The sequence below is a fragment of the Tyto alba genome, unplaced genomic scaffold (assembly GCF_018691265.1).
Source record: "Tyto alba isolate M040663 unplaced genomic scaffold, T.alba_DEE_v4.0 Super-Scaffold_3, whole genome shotgun sequence".
Taxonomy (NCBI): Eukaryota; Metazoa; Chordata; class Aves; order Strigiformes; family Tytonidae; genus Tyto; species Tyto alba.
In genome coordinates, this window is record NW_024881304.1 from 1,895,179 (window position 1) to 1,911,727 (window position 16,549).

Below are 16,549 nucleotides of genomic sequence, written 5' to 3' on the forward strand. Positions count from 1 at the left end.
CACCCTCTGGGACAGGCTTTTTTGGGGAAGCCCCCCAAGCAGAAACCTTCGGCAGAGGTGGGGATAGGACCACCCCAGGGCGGTGCCACCCTGCTGCATAGGGGACAGTGAGCCTGGCCCCGTGGGGACGTGGGGTGGCTGAGCCCCAGGGTGCCGCGCTGCCTGCCCCCACGGCTGCTCGGTGGCCGTCCCCGCTGCCCCGGGCTCCAGCATGGCATGAAGCCCCTGGCAGCCATCCGTGCCCCCAGTGAGAGCAGCCAAATTTGAGCCCAAAGCCCCTCAGAGGCAGGCGGGGGGGGAAGGGGGGGTACCGAGGCTGGTGTCCCCCCCCTTGCAGTGGAGCTGGAGGTTGTCCATGCGACCCAGGGCAGGATTTGGCCCACATTCCCCACGATGCCAGAGGGACCCCGTGGGGCTGGACCCACAGCTCCCGCGCAGCCCCCCCCACGGTGGACCGGGGGACCCCCCCATCATGCATGGTCCCCAGGGGACCCACTGCCACGCTCCCTCCCGCACGGCACCCCACACGCGGCGCCCACCAGCAGCACCCACGCCCCGGCACGGGCAGCGCAGGGGGGGACAGGGGGGACGGGGCCAGCGGGCAGGACAGCAGGGAGGTGGAAGTGTCACCCTCAGCCCTGTTCTATCAGCTTTGAGTTGCCTCCTCCTGGCGCCCCTGTGATGGCAATGCTGATGGACCAAGTACGAGTGTTTTGTACTCCTCTCCTCCTCCTCCTCCTCCTCCTCCTCCTCCTCCTCCTCCTCCTCTTCCTCTCATCGGCTTGTACCCAGCCCCTGCCTACAGCCCTCAGAGAGCAACAGTCCAACCTCTGGCTGTGCCCTGCAATGCACCAGTGGCCGGCGGGAGGGCGAGGGGGTGACGGTGCCTGCCGAGGGGGGGGCCAGCAGCCCCGGGATGTCCCGTAGCACCCCCCCACGCACCCCCCCCAACCCGGCTTGCCCCGTGAGCTGAACCCCGCATCCACCACCCCTCTGCCAGGGGTTCCTTGAGAGGCACCCCAAGCCCTGCTGGGCTGTGACTCCCCCCCCCCTTAAAGCAGAGCGAGGTGGTGGGCAGGCGTGGGCCCTCGTCCCCATTGGGGTCCCACTGCCCCGGGGAGGGGTGGGGGGGCCACCGGTGCCCAGCAGCACATTGCACGGCACTTTGCTGGGCGGGGAGCCTCTGGTTGGACTGTCCTCAGCAAGGTTCCCCGTTTGGCCATGTCGATGCCTGAAAACTCCTGTTTTCCTTTTTTTTTTTTTTTTTTTTCTCCCGACAACCAAGTGTGTTGGTGATCCTCCTCCGGCCAGGAGCGCAGCATGTGGTTCCCTGCCCTCGCCCACCCTCCGAACCCCCCCGAGAGAGAGACGCCCCCAACGCCCTCCCAAACATGCATATATATACATGTGCGCGCATATATATATGTGTGTGTGTCTCTGTGTGTCCCTGCGTACACGCCACCGGCCGCGCGTACGCAACCGCCCGCCTTCAGCCCGCGACCGAGCAAATTCGAGCCGAGATGGGCAAACCTCTCCCGATTTGGCTATAACTTTCCTTCCCGTGCGGTGCCAGCGACAGCAGAACGGCCTTTTCCTTCCTCTCTTGTTACCAAGAGCAGCAAATGCCTTTTTTTTTTTTTTTCTCTCGTTCCCTCCCCTCTCTCTCTGTCCGTCTCTCTCCCTCCTGGCCCCCGGCGCCCCTGTCCCCCCTCCCCGCCAGATAACCTTCCCTTTCTGTTGCAGATTTTGAATACCTGCTGCCCAACAGCTTTGAGTCGGAGGGACATGTGTTCATTGCTCCCAGGTAGCTTTGCGTGTGCGCTTGCCGAGGTGTGCATCCGCCCCGGCCCCGCTGCCGACCCCCCCCATCGCCCCCCCCATCCTCTCCTCATCGTGCCTTGTCCCCCCGCCTCCCCATCCCCTGCCGCTGTGTGTGTCGTGTGCCCCGCTCGGCCAAGGGGGGGCTGCCGCCGGGACCCCAGCCCCGCTCCGCCACCCGGTTGCATCCAGCACGGTATATATGCACCCGGCACGGCCCGACCTCTGCGCGTGCATATATAGGTATAGTTTCTGAAAATCCCCCCCACCGAGCGAGGGGCCGGTGGTGGCATCATACAGTCGTGCTGGCTGCGGGGGGAGTAGGGAGAAGGAAGGGTAGGTTTTGGTTCAAATTCAGGATGCCCAGGGGGTCTGGGGAGGCTGCCGGCCACAGGCTGCAAACGGGGACGTGAGGACAGCATAGTGGCCCCCGGACAGACAGACATGTCACCCCCCCTGGGCCGTGCCACCCAGTCTTGTCACCTAGCAGGGATGGAGGGCTGTCCCTCAGCGGGCTATTTGGGGAGCCCCATGGCTCTGCAAGCACCCTGCCCTTCCCGCTACTGCAGTGCAACCTCTGACCAGCCCTAATTAACATTACCAGCTAATCACCGATGTACCTATACGTCATTACAACAGCTAAACGCCCCGTTAAGAGGTGCTTTATCATTGCAGTTCTTGGGGACTGCAGCAGGTCAAGGCTACAGTGCCTGTGCCACCTGCGGGTACCCCCTACCCTCCCTGCCTGCAGCAGCCGTCACTCGCTTACACAAATTCAGGATAAACCAGCCCAAAATGTACAGTTACTGTGCAGCCCCAGCTTTTCGGGGGGCACTTGGTCCCCGGGCGATGCACAGGGCAGCAGGGGTGAGGTCTGGGAAACACGGCAGCCGAAGCAGAGTACTAATGAGAAACATAAAAACCCTGTTGTTAAAAAATTGGCCATAAATGTGCTAAGGGAATAGATATGGAGGTGACGTCGGAGCCCCAGGCCCAAGGAGTGGGTCTGCCCCCCGCCTGCCCCGCTCAGGCTGCAGTGATGGGGCCAGCATCCAGCGTGGAGCAGCCGGAGAGAAAAGTGGGCTTTGAAAATCGGGGCGAGCCCTGCGGTGCCCCCCCAAAGCGGCTGTGTGAGCACCCTCCCTGCGGTGGGTGCCAGCCCGATGCGAGCGGGGAGGAGACGCGTGCGGGGGGTGTGCCCGGCACCCAGGGCGACTGTATGATCTGCTGTCGACGCTGCCGTGCCCACGGGCCACTGGAAATTTTCAGAAACCGTATATCCCCTGTCCCCCGTGGGTGTGTGAGTACCTGTATCTGTGCGTGTCGGTGTAGATATTTAGGTGGCTGCTCCCCCCCTGAGCAGGGGGTGGGGGGCTGGGACGGGCTGGCCGGGGTGCCCCAGCTTTTTCGGCTGCCCCGTGGGCAGGCTCCCTGCCACCCTCTGCTCCAGCATTTGTCCTCTTCACGAGGTTTTGGGGCAGAGTCAGGAGCTTGGCAGAGGAGATGTGAGCAGGGGGAGCCCTGAGCCCCCCGGCACCGCCTGCAGCCGCACCGCTGAGGCGGGGAGGCTGTCAGCACCCCAGGGTGGCACTATCCTGTGCCATCCGCCTAGAGCCCCGCAGTGACCGACGGCATCACGGCTGTCCTCAGCATCGGCGGAGCCAGAGCTCTGCGCTCAGGGGTGGCCCCAGACCGGAGGGGGGATGCGGCACCCCCCGCAGTGCCCATCCCAAGAGGGGCTCGGGGCCAGCGATGGCCGCAGGCGAGTGCCTGCCTCCACAGGCCGGGTGTCACCCAGCACCCAACTATCCGCACAAAGGGCACAGGTACGGCTGCCAAGCACCCGCACGGTGCCGCCGGCGCAGCCGTGGGGGCTCCCGAGTCAACCCCCCCCCCCCCCGCCCCACTCGCACCCGCAGCGCAGCCCCCGCTCCCCGGGGTGCCGCAGGGGCAGGGCAGGGTGGGCAGGTAAGTACGGTGGCAGAGGCGCCCAGTCCCACCGGTAGTCCCACCAGTACGGGGAGAGATGGGCTCAGGGTTGTACTGCTCTGGGCAAACCGGGATCCATCCAAGCGGGCCCTGGCCGGGGTGACGGCACCTCGGTGCCCGTGGCAGTGGCCGGCGTGGCGGCCGAGCCGGTGGCACTGCCGGCAGCGCAGGGCCGGGCGCCGGGCAGGCTGCAGAGATGCCCACAGCCGGCTGCCCCAGCGGGGTGACACTCACGGGAGTGGTGGCACTTCACCACCGCCGTGTCCCCCCGGTGAGCCCGGGGGGCTGGCAGCACGGCCAGCGCCTGCCCCTCCGTCCCCGGGGGAGAACTGACCTTGCCTTTTCCATCCTCGCAAACGACAAACCTTGTCCCCCCCCAAACCCCAGAGAGTATTGCAAAGACCTCGACTTGTCGGATAACAACACCGAGTTCCTGGAAAACTTTATTGCCCTCATGGAAAAGGTGACCCCAGACTCCAAGCAGTGTGAGTAGCTGGGTATGGCTGGTGGGGGGGTTCGGAGGGGACAGGGGTGTCGGGTGAGATGGGGCAGGGGGTCAACCGTGCCAGGGTTGGGGTCCTGGGAGCTGCCGCAGAGTGGGTGCCGGGGCAGGGCATTGGGGCATGGGGGGGCCAGCCCTCACCTCCTCCTCCTCTCCATCTTCCTCCCAAGGTGACAACTTCCTCCTGCACAACCTGATCCTGGACACGGGCATCACGCAGCAACTGGTGGAGCGGGTCTGGAAGGACCAGGACCTCAACACGTAGGTGGAGGCGAGGTGGCAGCACGGCCTGGGGACAGAGGGGGATTGGGATGGGCTGTGGGGACGGGGCCAGAGCAAAACCCCGCTGATGCCCGGCGTGCCCGGCCCCTCTCCTTGCAGGTACAGCCTCTTGGCTGTCTTCGCAGCCACCGACGGAGGCATCACCCGCGTCTTCCCCAACAAGTGAGTGTCTGGGGAGGGTTTGTGCGTGCACGGCCCCGCACGGTGACATGTCTGCTCCTGCGGGGCCATCTCCAATGGGTCCGGAGCCAAGTGACAGTCATGGCCGTGGCTGCTCCCTTCCAGGGCTGCAGATGACTGGGAGGAGGAGCCGGAGCCCTTCAACGCCAGCTTCTACCGGAGGAGCCTGGACAACAAGGGCTACATCTTCAAGCCGCCCTACCGGGACGGTGGGTGCCAGTTCGGAGCTGGGGGGTTGGCACAGGCTGGCCCCACGTGTCCCCTGATGCCACCCCTGCCCTCCACAGCCGGCTACCGGGGGCTGGACCTGGAGAACAACACCATCGGGATCCTGGTGAGCACCGCTGTGGAGCTCAGCATCGGGGGCAAGACGCTGAAGCCAGCAGGTAGGCAGGGGGCCGGGTGGCCCACCGCCAGGCTCGGGGGGGGTCCCCATCGTGTCCCCCCAGCGCCGGGGCTCACCCCATCTCCCCACTGCCCCAGTGGTGGGGGTGAAGCTGGACCTGGAGGCCTGGGCTGAGAAGTTCAAAGTGCTGGCGAGCAACCGGACGGACCGTGACCAGCTGGGAGCCCGCCGGGTACGTCTGTCCCCCAAGGCTCCTGCGGCGCTGGCATGGCGTGGGGATGGGGACGGGGACAGGGAGGGAGCTCTGCTTGCTGGGAATGTGGCTGGGGAGCACTGCTGGGACATGGTGCCTGTGGCCCCGCTGGGCTTGTAGCTCTGCACAGCCCTGCCTGTCACCCTGTTCGGGGAACCTGTCCCCACCCCCTGGGGACATCACCCCGCATGTCCCCTCCTGGCCAGGAGGACAGCTCAGGAGGGGAGGGACAGTCCTGCTAACCTGTCCATCTGCCCTGGTTTTGGTTGACAGTGCGACCCCTCGACCAGCTGCGAGATGGACTGTGAGGCCAACAACAAGGTGGGTGGTGGGCAGGTGTGGGGACAGCAGGGGACAGCACGCAGGGGGAGGAGGGGGTGGCTGGGAGGGCTCCCCGTCCCCAGCCCACCCTGCCTGTGCTCTCTGAGTGAGTGCACCCACCCTGTGCCCTTCCCGATCCCGGAGCACAGCCAGCCCCCGACCCCCCTTGGAGGGACAAAGCCCTAGGGATTGACCCCTGGACCATGGACCCCCACCCCAAGGGGGCTTTTCAACCCCCCCCAGGGCTTGGGGACACCACGCTGACCCCCCTGACTGACTGCCTGTCACCCTGCCACCCTGCCCGTCCTGCCTTGCCCTGGGCACGACCAGGGGGTGGGTGACGCTGCCCTCCTTCCCCAGGACCTCATCTGCGTCCTCATCGATGACGGGGGCTTCCTGGTGCTCTCCAACCAGGAGGACCACTGGTACCAGGTGAGCGGTGCCCACATGGCAGCTCTCCTGGGCGTGGGGTGCCAGCGGGGCGCTGAGACCTTCGAGCTCATGTCACGGGTGGCACGACACAGCCCCCCGCTCAAGTCCCCACCGCGGGAGACCCGCGGTGTGGTGGCGTTTGGGTGCAGACTTGGTGTCCCCATCCCAGGTGGGCAAGTTCTTCAGCGAGGTGGACGCCAACCTGATGTCTGCCCTCTACAACAACTCCTTCTACGCCCGCAAGGAGTCCTACGACTTCCAGTCTGTCTGCACCCCCGAGGCCCAGAGCAACACGGGCGCTGCGCCCCGCGGCGTCTTCGTGGTGAGCACCCACGGGGGCGGTGGCTGCCGGGTGGTCTGGGAGCTCGGGGACCCGCAGGGGTGTCCCCAGCACCCTGCATGGGGACCCAGTGGCTCACCACCCCCCTCGTGCCCGCAGCCCACCGTGGCCGATCTCCTGAACCTCGCCTGGTGGACTTCGGCCGCAGCCTGGTGAGTCCCGCCGCGTCCCCCTCCCCGGGGGATGTTTCCATTCGGGGTGGGGGGGGTGGCACGGGCGCGTCGCCGGGGCTGGGACAGCAACACGTCCACGTTCTCCTTCCCCAGGTCCCTCTTCCAGCAGTTGCTGTATAGCCTCACCTACAGCAGCTGGTTCCAGACGGGTGAGTCCCCGGGGAGCCCTGGGCTGGGGGCGGGCAGGGGACATGGTGGGGGAGTGTGGCGGGGGGGTCCGTGGCCCCTGGCCCACGGCGCTGTGCCGGTGCAGAGGAGGTGGCGGGGGACAGCATGGAGGCCAGGGAGACGAGCTGCATCATGAAGCAGACACAGTACTACTTCAGCACCGTCAACGCTACCTACAACGCCATCATCGACTGCGGCAACTGCTCCAGGTGGGTCCGTCCCACCTCTGGGGCAGGGCTGGGGTCACCCCCCCGAGGGTGGGTGCTTTTGCCAGGATCCCCGTGCAGCCACCGGCGTGGGGGCGATGGGAGGTGCCGTGCAGGGCTGTGGTACCCAGACAGGGGGTACAGAGCAACGCTAGCATCCCCGTGGGCTGTGGGGTGATGGTGATGTCCCCAGGGCTCCTCCAGGTGGGACCGAGCCCTGAAAGCCCATCGGTGCCAGTTCCCTGGGCAGCCCCTCGGCATGGGGACAGCGACGGGGATGGGGATGACAGCGGGGATCAGGACAGGGATGGGGATGGGGCCAGGGACAGGGATGGGGTTGGGAGCAGGGATGGGGATGGGGATAGGGATGGGGTTGGGGATGGAGATGGAGATGAGATTGGGCGTGGGGACACTCTGCTGGGTCAGCCTCCCCAGAGCCACCCACCAGCGGGGCTGGCACTGGGGCCCAGGGGAGGATCGGGACACAGAGTAACTGGGGTCCTCACTGTCATCGCACCCCCAGGCTCTTCCACGCGCAGAGGCTGGCCAACACCAACCTGCTCTTCGTGGTGGCCGACAAGCCCCTCTGCAGCCAGTGTGAGTCCATCAAGCTGCTGCAGGCGGAGGTAAGAGGTATCCTTTGGTGGCCCGGCTGCGTCCCACCGGGACGTGGCGGCAGAGGGGTGAGGGGGCTGGGTGGGGGCGCTGGGAGCTGCAGGGTCTGGTGGGGGTGGAGGGAAACAGTCTGTGGCCAGAGGGGCTGGAGGTGGCCGTGGGGCCCCCCATGTGCCCCCCCCACCGCCCTGTCCCCGGTGGTTTCCTTGACCTGCAAAGCCCCCCCGAGGGACCCCAACCAGTGTGAGCTGGTGGACAGGCCCCGCTACCGGAAAGGCCCCCACATCTGCTTTGACTACAATGCAACAGTACGTGGGGTGCAGGGGGGGGGGGGGTCCCCAGGGGAGGGATTGGGACAGTGGGAGCACCCTTGGTGGGGGGAGCGGAGCCATGCGTTGTCTTCAGGGAAGCAGAGCTGTGGGGTGCCCCCCCTGGGAGGAATTGGGGCGGTGGGTTCCCCCCAAGGGGGGGAATGGAGCCAGGAAGGGACCTTGGGGAAGCAGTGCCATGGGATATCCCCCTGCGGGGGAGGGAGGGGGAGCAGAACCGTGGGGGGATCATAGGGGTGCAGTGCCATGGGGGGACCTGGGGGTCAGGAGCCTTGGGGTGCCCCCTGTGGGGATATGAGCCATGGGGGGGTCCACAGGAGAGTGATGCCATGAGGTGCCCTCCTGGGAGGGGAGTGGAGCTGAGGGGGTCCCGGGGAGAGCAGCGCTGTGGGGTGTCCCCTGGGGGGCCAGTGCCACGGGGGTTCTGGGGCAGGAGGTGCAGCAGGGCTGCAGGGGGGCGGTGGGTGCCCCTACCAGGGGGTACCCCACGGCCCCTCTCCCTCTTCCCCCCCCCAGGAAGATACCTCAGACTGCGGCCGAGGGGCTTCCTTCACCCCCTCCCTGGGGGTCCTGCTCTCCCTGCAGCTGCTGCTCCTCTACTCCAGCGCCAGCCGGCACCCGCTGCCCCCGGCCGCCTGCCTTTAGCCCCCCCCGGCCGCCCCCGCCAGCTCTCTTTTCTTTCAAGCTCCATCTCCATTCCCTTCCCCAGCCCGGTGGAGTGGGAGCGATGTCCCCTCCGCCGCCTCGGGGACCCCTGCAATGCCACCCCGCGCTCCCCGCCGGCCGCAGCCAAAGAAGAGTTGGGGTGCAGGCAGGGGCTCCCCGGCAGAGCGGGAACTGGGTCGGTGCCCCCCCGAATCGCGCCCTCCCGGCCACTCGGACTCAGAAAGTGGCATCGGCGCCCTCCGCCCGTGACCCCCCCCATCCACCTCGCCTATTTTTTTAGCCTGAGGATTTTAAAGCAGATCTTTCTACATCGAGTTTCTGACATTTTCGCCTGGAGACCGGCGGTGTTTGTTGTCAGCAACGAGGACACATGGGAAAAAAAAAAAAAAAAAAAAAAAAAAAAAAGGGGGGTTGGGGGAAGAAAAAAGGACTTGACTTGACTGTGCGGGTCAGTATTATTTGTTCCAGTGGGTACCAGCCCCCCAGGTGTGTGGGGCAGACGACAGCTCCAGCACCCCTGAGGGCTGGGGGCCGGGTGTGGGCAGGGGCAGGGGTGGGGGGCACCCGGCCGTCGCCTGTGCCGGGGCAAGATGGAGCCCTGGTCCCTGCTCTGGGCTCAGCTGCTCTTGCGCGTTCATGGGCGCAGATATAGGGGTGAAAAGGAGGAGGGGGGGGGGGGGAAATGTATTTTGTTTCTTTTCCGTTCTGCAGATCACTGTGAAATCCTGCCTGCCCCAACCCTGTCCGCCCCCCCCCCCACCTCCGGCCGCCCTCGCCCTGGCAGCCCTGCCAAAGAAACCGTGCCGGCCAGGGGGACGTGGCGCTTGTCCCCAGGGGGGACATGCCATGTGCCCCACAGTGGGATGTGCCACACGTCCCCGAGTGGGAAGTGGAGTGGGAGGTGCCACGTGTCCCCAGAAGGGACGTGCCAGGCCCCCCATGCCCGTCCCTCGGGGCACCATTGGGGGGGCTGCCGGCCGGCCGCAGTGAGGGGAGCCGATCCCTGGGTGCTGCTGAGGTCCCAGTTGGGGGGCACCCAGGATTTGGGGGGAAGGGGGGGGGGAGCACCCTGAGGTGCCGGGGCTCACGCTGGGGCACTCGGGTAGGGGTGTCGTCCCCCCCAGCCAAAATGCTGGGTGCTGAGGAGGCAGAGGGAGCAGCTGCTTGGCCCCAGCACCCCGCTGCACCCCCCCTGCACCCCCCTGCACCCCGCTGCACCCCGCCACCCCAGCCAGGAGAGGTGCTGTGGGGCTGGGGGGGGCCCAGCACAGGGTGCAGGGTGCCTGGCCGTGCCACCCCGGGGCGCTGTGGTGGAGGGGGTGCCATACCCACCACCCATGCCCCCCCACCGCTCCCGGCAGTGCTGGGGGCCCCTGCCCGGGCGGGCAGCCCTGGGGACCCTCACCCCCCCGGGGGACCCCGCTCAGAGCCACCCAAACAACCGGGGCCAGGGGAGCCCCTTCGGCAAGGCCACCCCGGGGGGGGATGGGGAGGGTGCCAGGCGCTAATTAGTGCTGGGGTTAATTAATGGTCATTCTGCTTGTAGCTTTTTCAGTGTGTGTTTGGTTACTGTCTCTGGGAACCGTGTTTGAACAGATGGCTCTGTGTTACCGGGAGTGTGTGTACTTCTGTAGTCTAGTTAGGTGCTCTGCCAGAAAACCACCACTATACATACCTATAAATATATACATATATAGTCTATTTTAAGTTAAAAACCAATGAGACGAAGGGGCGGCGTGACCCCGGGCCCCCCCGTCCCGCTGGGGTCGCGTCCTGCCCTGTCCCCACCTGAAAGCTTCTCTCTGCTCATTCAAAGGCGTTGGGTTTTTAATTGATTTTCTTTAATTTATTTTTAATTTCTTTGGGTTTTAAATTTTTTTCTTTCTTTTTTTTTTTTTTTGTACAGAAGAGTTGGAAAACTTCAAAAACCAACAAAAAGACAATTTGTAAGATATCGTGCGTGTGACTCCTTGTAAAATATTTTCAAATGGTTTATTACAGAGACTCAGTTATTAAATAATGTTCATATTTTCACTTCACAGGCGGTGGCTGCATCATTGCCCGGGTACGTGGGCAGGGCCGGGGAGGGGCGGGCAGGACATTGGGGTGCTCCTGCCAGCCGGGCTGCTGCCTGCACCCCTGCCTGCACCCCTGCGGCGTGGCTGGAGGGCAGGAACGTGGGCAGGGGTGCAGGCAGAGCTGTGGGTTCGCAGGGACCCCCACGTTGCACAGGAGGGCCTGTGGGGGCTCAGACACCCCCCCACGCAGCCTCTCCGGGGCTCCCCCATCTCCCTGTGTCCCCCCCTCCCTCACATCCTCGTGCCGCACCCCCCCCCCCAACTCCATGCCTGTGTCCTCTTGTCACCACATCCACGCTCTCCTGCCCGGTGGGGCACGTGTCCCTCCCCACGCGTGCCCAGCCCGCCCGTGCCGTTTCCCGTTCCCCCACCTCCCCCAGGGATTGCGCCCACCGTGCCCACGTCCCCATGATTGTCCCCCTCACGCCCCCATAACTGTGTTCCCCCACCCCTCCCCTGTGCGTCCCCGCCACGTCCCCCCCGTGTCTGTGTGCGTGTCCCCCACCGTAACTCCCCCCTCGCCGCCGGACTACGTGTCCCAGCGTGCCTCGCGGCGGGCGCCCGGCCCCGCCCCCGCGGCGCCAGCCCCGCCCCGCCCCGCGCATGCGCACAGTCGCTGTTTGTCCGCGCCCGGCCTGGCCTGGCCTGCGGCGGCGGCGGGAGGGGCCGGGGCCTGCTCGGGGGCCGGGCGGGGGGCAGGCGGCCCCGGCGGGGGGGAGCCGGGCGCTGTAGCCCCCGCGGGGCAGCCCCGTCCCGCCGGTGGGGCCCGAAGATGCGGCGGTACCTGCCGGTGGCCCGGCAGCACTTCCTGGCGGCGCTGGCCGGCACCAGCGTGGTGGTGAAGTCGCTGAGCGCCGCCATCCTCCTGCTTTACCTGCTGTCCTTCGGCCTGGACACGGCTTACGGCCTGGGGGTGACCCCCGGCTACCTCCTGCCCCCCAACTTCTGGGTCTGGACGCTGCTGACGCACGGGCTGGTGGAGGAGCGGGCCTGGGGCCTGGCGGCCAGCCTGGCCACGCTGGGGGTGGCCGGCCGGCTGCTGGAGCCCCTCTGGGGAGCGCTGGAGCTGCTGGTCTTCTTCGCCGTGGTGAACGTCTCGGTGGGGCTCCTGGGGGCCCTCGCCTACTTCCTCACCTACGTGGCCTCCTTCCACCTCGCCTACCTGTTCGCTGTCCGTATCCACGGCGGGCTGGGCTTCCTCGGAGGGGTCTTGGTGGCCCTCAAGCAGACGATGGGGGACAGCACCGTCCTGAAGGTGCCCCAAGTCAGAATGAAGGCTGTCCCCATGCTCCTGCTCCTTCTCCTGGCGCTGCTGCGGCTCGCTACCCTCGTCGAGAGCAATGTACTGGCCTCATACGGCTTCGGGCTCCTTGCCAGCTGGGTCTATCTCCGTTTCTACCAGCGGCACAGTAGAGGCCGTGGAGACATGTCTGACCACTTCGCCTTTGCCACTTTCTTCCCCGAGATCCTGCAGCCCGTGGTGGGTCTGGTGGCCAACCTGGTGCACAGCATCCTGGTAAAGGTGAAGGTCTGCCGCAAGACAGTCAAGCGCTACGACGTGGGCGCCCCATCGTCCATCACCATCAGCCTGCCGGGGACAGACCCCCAGGACGCCGAGAGGCGAAGGTACCGCTTGCTCTGCTCCCGTGGGGATCGTGTTTACGGGCAGCAAGGGCTGGGTTTAAAATCCAAACGAGGAGGAGTTGGGGAGATTTGGTTCTTCAGGGGGGCTGCCCTCCCTGCCACGGAGGTGGTGGGGGACATTACAGGGAGCTGGTGGGACATTGTCCTGCTCTTCCAAACACGGAGCAGCAGGGGAGGAGTGGGGAGATCCTGGGGAAGGGGCAGGCAGGGTTCGGGGTCCCTGCAGGAGGAAGGGGGCCAGTGGCTGCCTGGGGAGATGCCAGCCCCTTGCTTGTGGCAGCCCTGCACCTGTCATCCTGGCGTGGGGGAAGGCAGTGAGTCAGCCCCGCACCCTGGCCCTCTCGCACGCCTGGCGTTGGCCTTCTCGACTCCCAGTGGGAAGGTTTGGACGAGGTGTCAGTGCCCCCACTTTCCCCTGCCCTGTTTTACACCTTTCTTCCCCCGTTCCCGGCGCAGCCCACGTGCCATCTGACAACTTCTGAGTGCACCACGTGGCACAAAAACTCTGCGTATGTGGTCTGGGAGCATGAGTAGGTGTCAGTGGGGCAGTCTCAGGCACTCTGGGTCATCTCCAGTGCTGCCAAATCCACCCTCTCCTGCTGGGAAGAAGCCAGGGACAGGCTTGCCCTGCACCCTGCGGGACAGAGCTGTTAACCCTCCTGTCTGCCCTTGCCCTGCAGGCAGCTGGCCCTGAAGGCCCTGAACGAGCGGCTGAAGCGTGTGGAGGACCAGTCAGCCTGGCCTAGCATGGAGGATGACGAGGAGGAGGCGGCGGTGAAGGCCGACAGCCTGCTGCTGCCTGACCCCGGTGCGGCCGGGAAGGCTGCGGCTCAGGAGTCCAGCCTCATCACCTTCCAGGACGCCCCATCCCAGCTGTGACCGGCCGGCACGCCGCCCCCCTTCCCCGCCCCATCTCCATCGGAGAGCTGCTAACCCCCGCCTCGTGTTCCCCCCTGGCAGCCGGGACGCTCAGCGGGGAGCGGGGACTCCTCCCGCGGCAGAGGCAAGGGGGCTACCTCATTCCAATGCTTCGTTGCCGCTCGTGGCCAGCACCAGGCAGCCAGGGCACCGCTGCTGCCGTCACCGCAAGGATGGGGGTTCCTCGAGCCGCTCCCCGCGGCACAGGGCAGGCCGTGGACATCGGCACCGGCAGCGGGGGCTCTCCCGGGAGGGGGACGTGGGGCTGATCCCTGCCCCGATGCCACTGTGCTTGCCCACATGGGAGCAAAGTCAGCAGCGCTTCCTCGCTTCTCTGCTCTGGGGGTTGGCCAGAGCACTCAACACTTACTTCCTCTGTTCTGAAGGTAGTTTTGTCCCTAACCGAGGGAATGGGAAGGCTAGCAGGTTTCTTTTCCAAGTCCCTTTCCCGTGGGGAGCCTCCCCCTGGCCTGGCAGGAGCTCGCTGTGACCAGTGAGAGGTTTACCAGGCAGGGGGATGGGCTGCTGGGCAGGAGGGGGCCACCCAGCCCCCCATGGTGGTGGTCCAGCACCACCAGCTCTGGGCTTTGTGTGTGAGGGGTTCTCTCCTCCTCCCTCTCCCACCCCCACCGCCAGCCCTGCAAGGAGCCGGTGCCCTCAGCTACTCCCTGGCTAATCCGTTTGTCAGATTACACTAGAAGCTGGAATTAATTTTTATGGTGGGGCTCTCTCTGCTTCCTCCAGCAGCAGGTTTTCTTTCCTGCAGGTAGAACATGGGCTCCCCCTTCTCTTTCCCTCCCTCTGTGTTGATGGGCTTTTTTGTTTTTCTGGACTGAGAGGATGCTCCCTGTGACAGCTTCCTCGCAGCTCCTGATCCCCTGGGCAGTCCCTAGCCCGGGACATGGGTCGATGATGTTGTGATTATTTTTTTAAAGGACCACAAGAGAAGGTTTTGTCAACTGGGAAAAACACAGACATTTCGGTATCAATAAAGAGTTCTTTGAAAGAGTTGGCTCCTGCAGCAGAGTGTGGGGTGGGCACTGGGCACAGAGCAGCCCCCGGGGGCTCTTGTACAGGAGCCTGGAGGTGGGGGGGTGGCTTCTTCCTGGGTGCACCCAGGAAGGGAGAGACCCTTTGCAAGCAGGAGGTGGGAAATCTGCAGGGGGGGTGAATGTCTGCCTTACACCCCAAAAAGCCCTCTCGGGTAGTAAAAAGGGTTTGTTGCACTGTAGCTGCCTGAAATCTTTATTGAATAAAAGCTCTGGATACAGAGGAATTTCCCAGCCCTGCTGAGAGCAGGATACGTGCTGAGGAGCTGGGGGGCCACTGCGGCAGAGGGAGCCTCGCAGCACCCTGAGGGCGGGCAGGCTGGACGGCAGGCCGTTGTGCTGGCGAGGAGAGGAGGTGTCTTTCTGCCCGCTCAAGGCCTCGTCGCCCAGGGCCTGGGCCAAGCCCTGCTGCCCCCTGCGCTCGCGCTGTTCCCTGTGACCCTCCGAGGGGCCACCCATTTGCAGCCCAGCTCGGTAATTTGCTCTGTAAAATGACCCCCCCCCCGCCTCCTGCCAGGCTGAAGCTTTGCTGTCCCAGCCTGCGGGAAGGGTTTGTGCGTGGCAGTGGGCGCCCAGATCCCTGGCTGTCGAGCAGGGCTGACTGCACCAGTCCTGGGGAGGCCCCCTGGTCCCTGCGTGGGGCCGTGTCATGGGGATAGATGTGCTGCTGTCCCACTGTGTCTGCCGTGGGTGCTGCCACCCTGCTCAGCCTACTATGGCTGAAGCCCCAGCTGTGCTCTGTACCTTTACTGGCCAAGCTGCCTTAATGGCAGCAGAGGGGGGGACTCCCCGCCCTCCTCACCAGGAACGCCATGGCTCCTGTCCTGCCTGCTCCAAAGCAGCCCTGGGTGGCAAGGGGAGAGAGAAGGAGCAGGAATCCTGAGTGAACCCCGCCCAGTCCCCAGCGCTGAGCACCAAGCTGCCCTGGGGACCAGCAGCTTTACCTGTGCTGGGAAACGTCCCCACCAAGGCAGGCACGAGGTGGGTGGCTCCCGCCAGCTCGGTGTCACACGCATCACAGCTGCTCCCCAGGGACAAGACACTACAGACAATCCAGGACTAATGAGAGACGACTAGGTAGAAATCGAGTTCCAGGGAGACCCCGTGTGAGCAGGGGACCCCTGGGGAGCCCTGGCCTCAACTGGCTCACGCAGGGGAAGTTCAGATCTGCACCAGGCTCTCAGTGCTGGCTCCGCTTGCGGTACAGGTAAGCGTTGCTCACCTGGTTCATGATAACCAGGCTGGTGAGAAGGGGACACAGCATGGCGAGGTACCAGGAGGCGCTGGTCACCGAGGCGGTGAACCACAGCGAGCACATGCCCAGCATCAGGCTGGCACAGCCCAGCAGGTAGCCCACCAGCCCCGAGGTCGCATGGTACAGCTTGAGCTTGGCCAGCGTCCAGTTCTTCATCAGCTTGGGGTAGAGCAGCAGCAGCCCCCCCGCGCACTGCCCGCCGGCGTACAGCACGGTCAGCAGCCCCGTCAGGCCGTGCCAGGTCACGAAGTGCGCCTTGCCGTTCAGGTGCTTGTTGTAGGCGATGATGCCCAGCCCCAGGAGGGCGCAGAGGAGGGCGAGCAGCTGGAGGGCCCAGTGCGCCCGCACTTTGACTTTGCGGGAGAAGGAGCGGAGCAGCGAGGTCTCCGGGGAGAATATCAGCAGGGCTTCTGTCATCAGGAACGAGAACTGGGGGGCAGAGGGGAAAGCGGGGGGGGGGGGGGGGCGGGAAGGACGGATTTGGCACCGGCCGCCCCCTCCGACACGGCAGCGGGTCCGCATCTCCCACCCCCCCCCCCCAGGGGAAGCGGAGGGGCCCTTTCCTCTCCCCGAGGCAGCGAGGGCAGCCCGGGGGGGCGGCGGGACTTACCGCGAGGGCCATGAGCAGCGGGTGCCAGGAGAAGAGGCCTGCAATGGAAGGAAGGGGGTGAGCGGAGCGGAGGAGAGCCCCGGCCCCCCCCCCGCCCCCCGGCCCGGCACTCACTGGATCCGGGCCGCGCCAGCACGGCCACGGCGGTGGGGAAGCCCAGCGCCACGAGGTGAGCGGCGGCGCCGGCGGCGGCGCGCAGGGAGCGGTACAGCCGCGACTCGGTCTCGGCCGTCAGGGCCATGGCGGCCGGGGAGGCGGGGAACGGCCGCCACCGCCGCGGAGACGGGCGCGGCGCGGCCCCCCCCCCCTCTCTCATTGGGCGAGGCGGGCTGCCCGTCCGCGCTAGGGCCCGCCTCCTCCGCGCCGCGCCGCCGC

General features: G+C 65.9%; 3 protein-coding genes across 4 annotated transcripts in view; 2 read left to right on the forward strand and 1 right to left on the reverse strand.

The window, feature by feature from the left end:
* The window catches only part of CACNA2D2 (calcium voltage-gated channel auxiliary subunit alpha2delta 2), a 222,560-nt gene extending 211,901 nt beyond the window's left edge, over positions 1-10,659 (forward strand). For both annotated transcript variants that reach the window (XM_042799591.1, XM_042799593.1), the window contains 16 exons: positions 1,744-1,804; positions 4,195-4,292; positions 4,480-4,570; positions 4,691-4,753; positions 4,877-4,980; positions 5,059-5,157; positions 5,255-5,349; positions 5,644-5,691; positions 6,052-6,123; positions 6,293-6,445; positions 6,563-6,615; positions 6,730-6,785; positions 6,890-7,013; positions 7,534-7,643; positions 7,845-7,933; positions 8,471-10,659. In XM_042799591.1, the coding sequence (XP_042655525.1) occupies positions 1,744-1,804; positions 4,195-4,292; positions 4,480-4,570; positions 4,691-4,753; positions 4,877-4,980; positions 5,059-5,157; positions 5,255-5,349; positions 5,644-5,691; positions 6,052-6,123; positions 6,293-6,445; positions 6,563-6,615; positions 6,730-6,785; positions 6,890-7,013; positions 7,534-7,643; positions 7,845-7,933; positions 8,471-8,599 (1,445 nt within the window). In that variant the 3' untranslated portion in view covers positions 8,600-10,659. The remainder of the gene's footprint in view (positions 1-1,743; positions 1,805-4,194; positions 4,293-4,479; positions 4,571-4,690; positions 4,754-4,876; positions 4,981-5,058; positions 5,158-5,254; positions 5,350-5,643; positions 5,692-6,051; positions 6,124-6,292; positions 6,446-6,562; positions 6,616-6,729; positions 6,786-6,889; positions 7,014-7,533; positions 7,644-7,844; positions 7,934-8,470) is intronic.
* Positions 10,660-11,348: 689 nt separating this feature from the next.
* Positions 11,349-14,266, forward strand: TMEM115 (transmembrane protein 115). The gene is made up of 2 exons (XM_032984122.2): positions 11,349-12,324; positions 13,023-14,266. Exons 1-2 carry the CDS (start codon positions 11,471-11,473, stop codon positions 13,219-13,221), a joined length of 1,053 nt encoding a protein of 350 aa, XP_032840013.1. The 5' UTR covers positions 11,349-11,470; the 3' UTR covers positions 13,222-14,266.
* A 223-nt stretch (positions 14,267-14,489) lies between these two features.
* LOC116959468 (transmembrane reductase CYB561D2) lies at positions 14,490-16,463 on the reverse strand. Its single transcript, XM_032984123.2, has 3 exons — positions 16,289-16,463; positions 16,175-16,212; positions 14,490-15,993 (listed from the first exon to the last, which is right to left on the reverse strand). Exons 1-3 carry the CDS (start codon positions 16,413-16,415, stop codon positions 15,490-15,492), a joined length of 669 nt encoding a protein of 222 aa, XP_032840014.2. The 5' UTR covers positions 16,416-16,463; the 3' UTR covers positions 14,490-15,489.
* Positions 16,464-16,549: the final 86 nt, after the last annotated feature.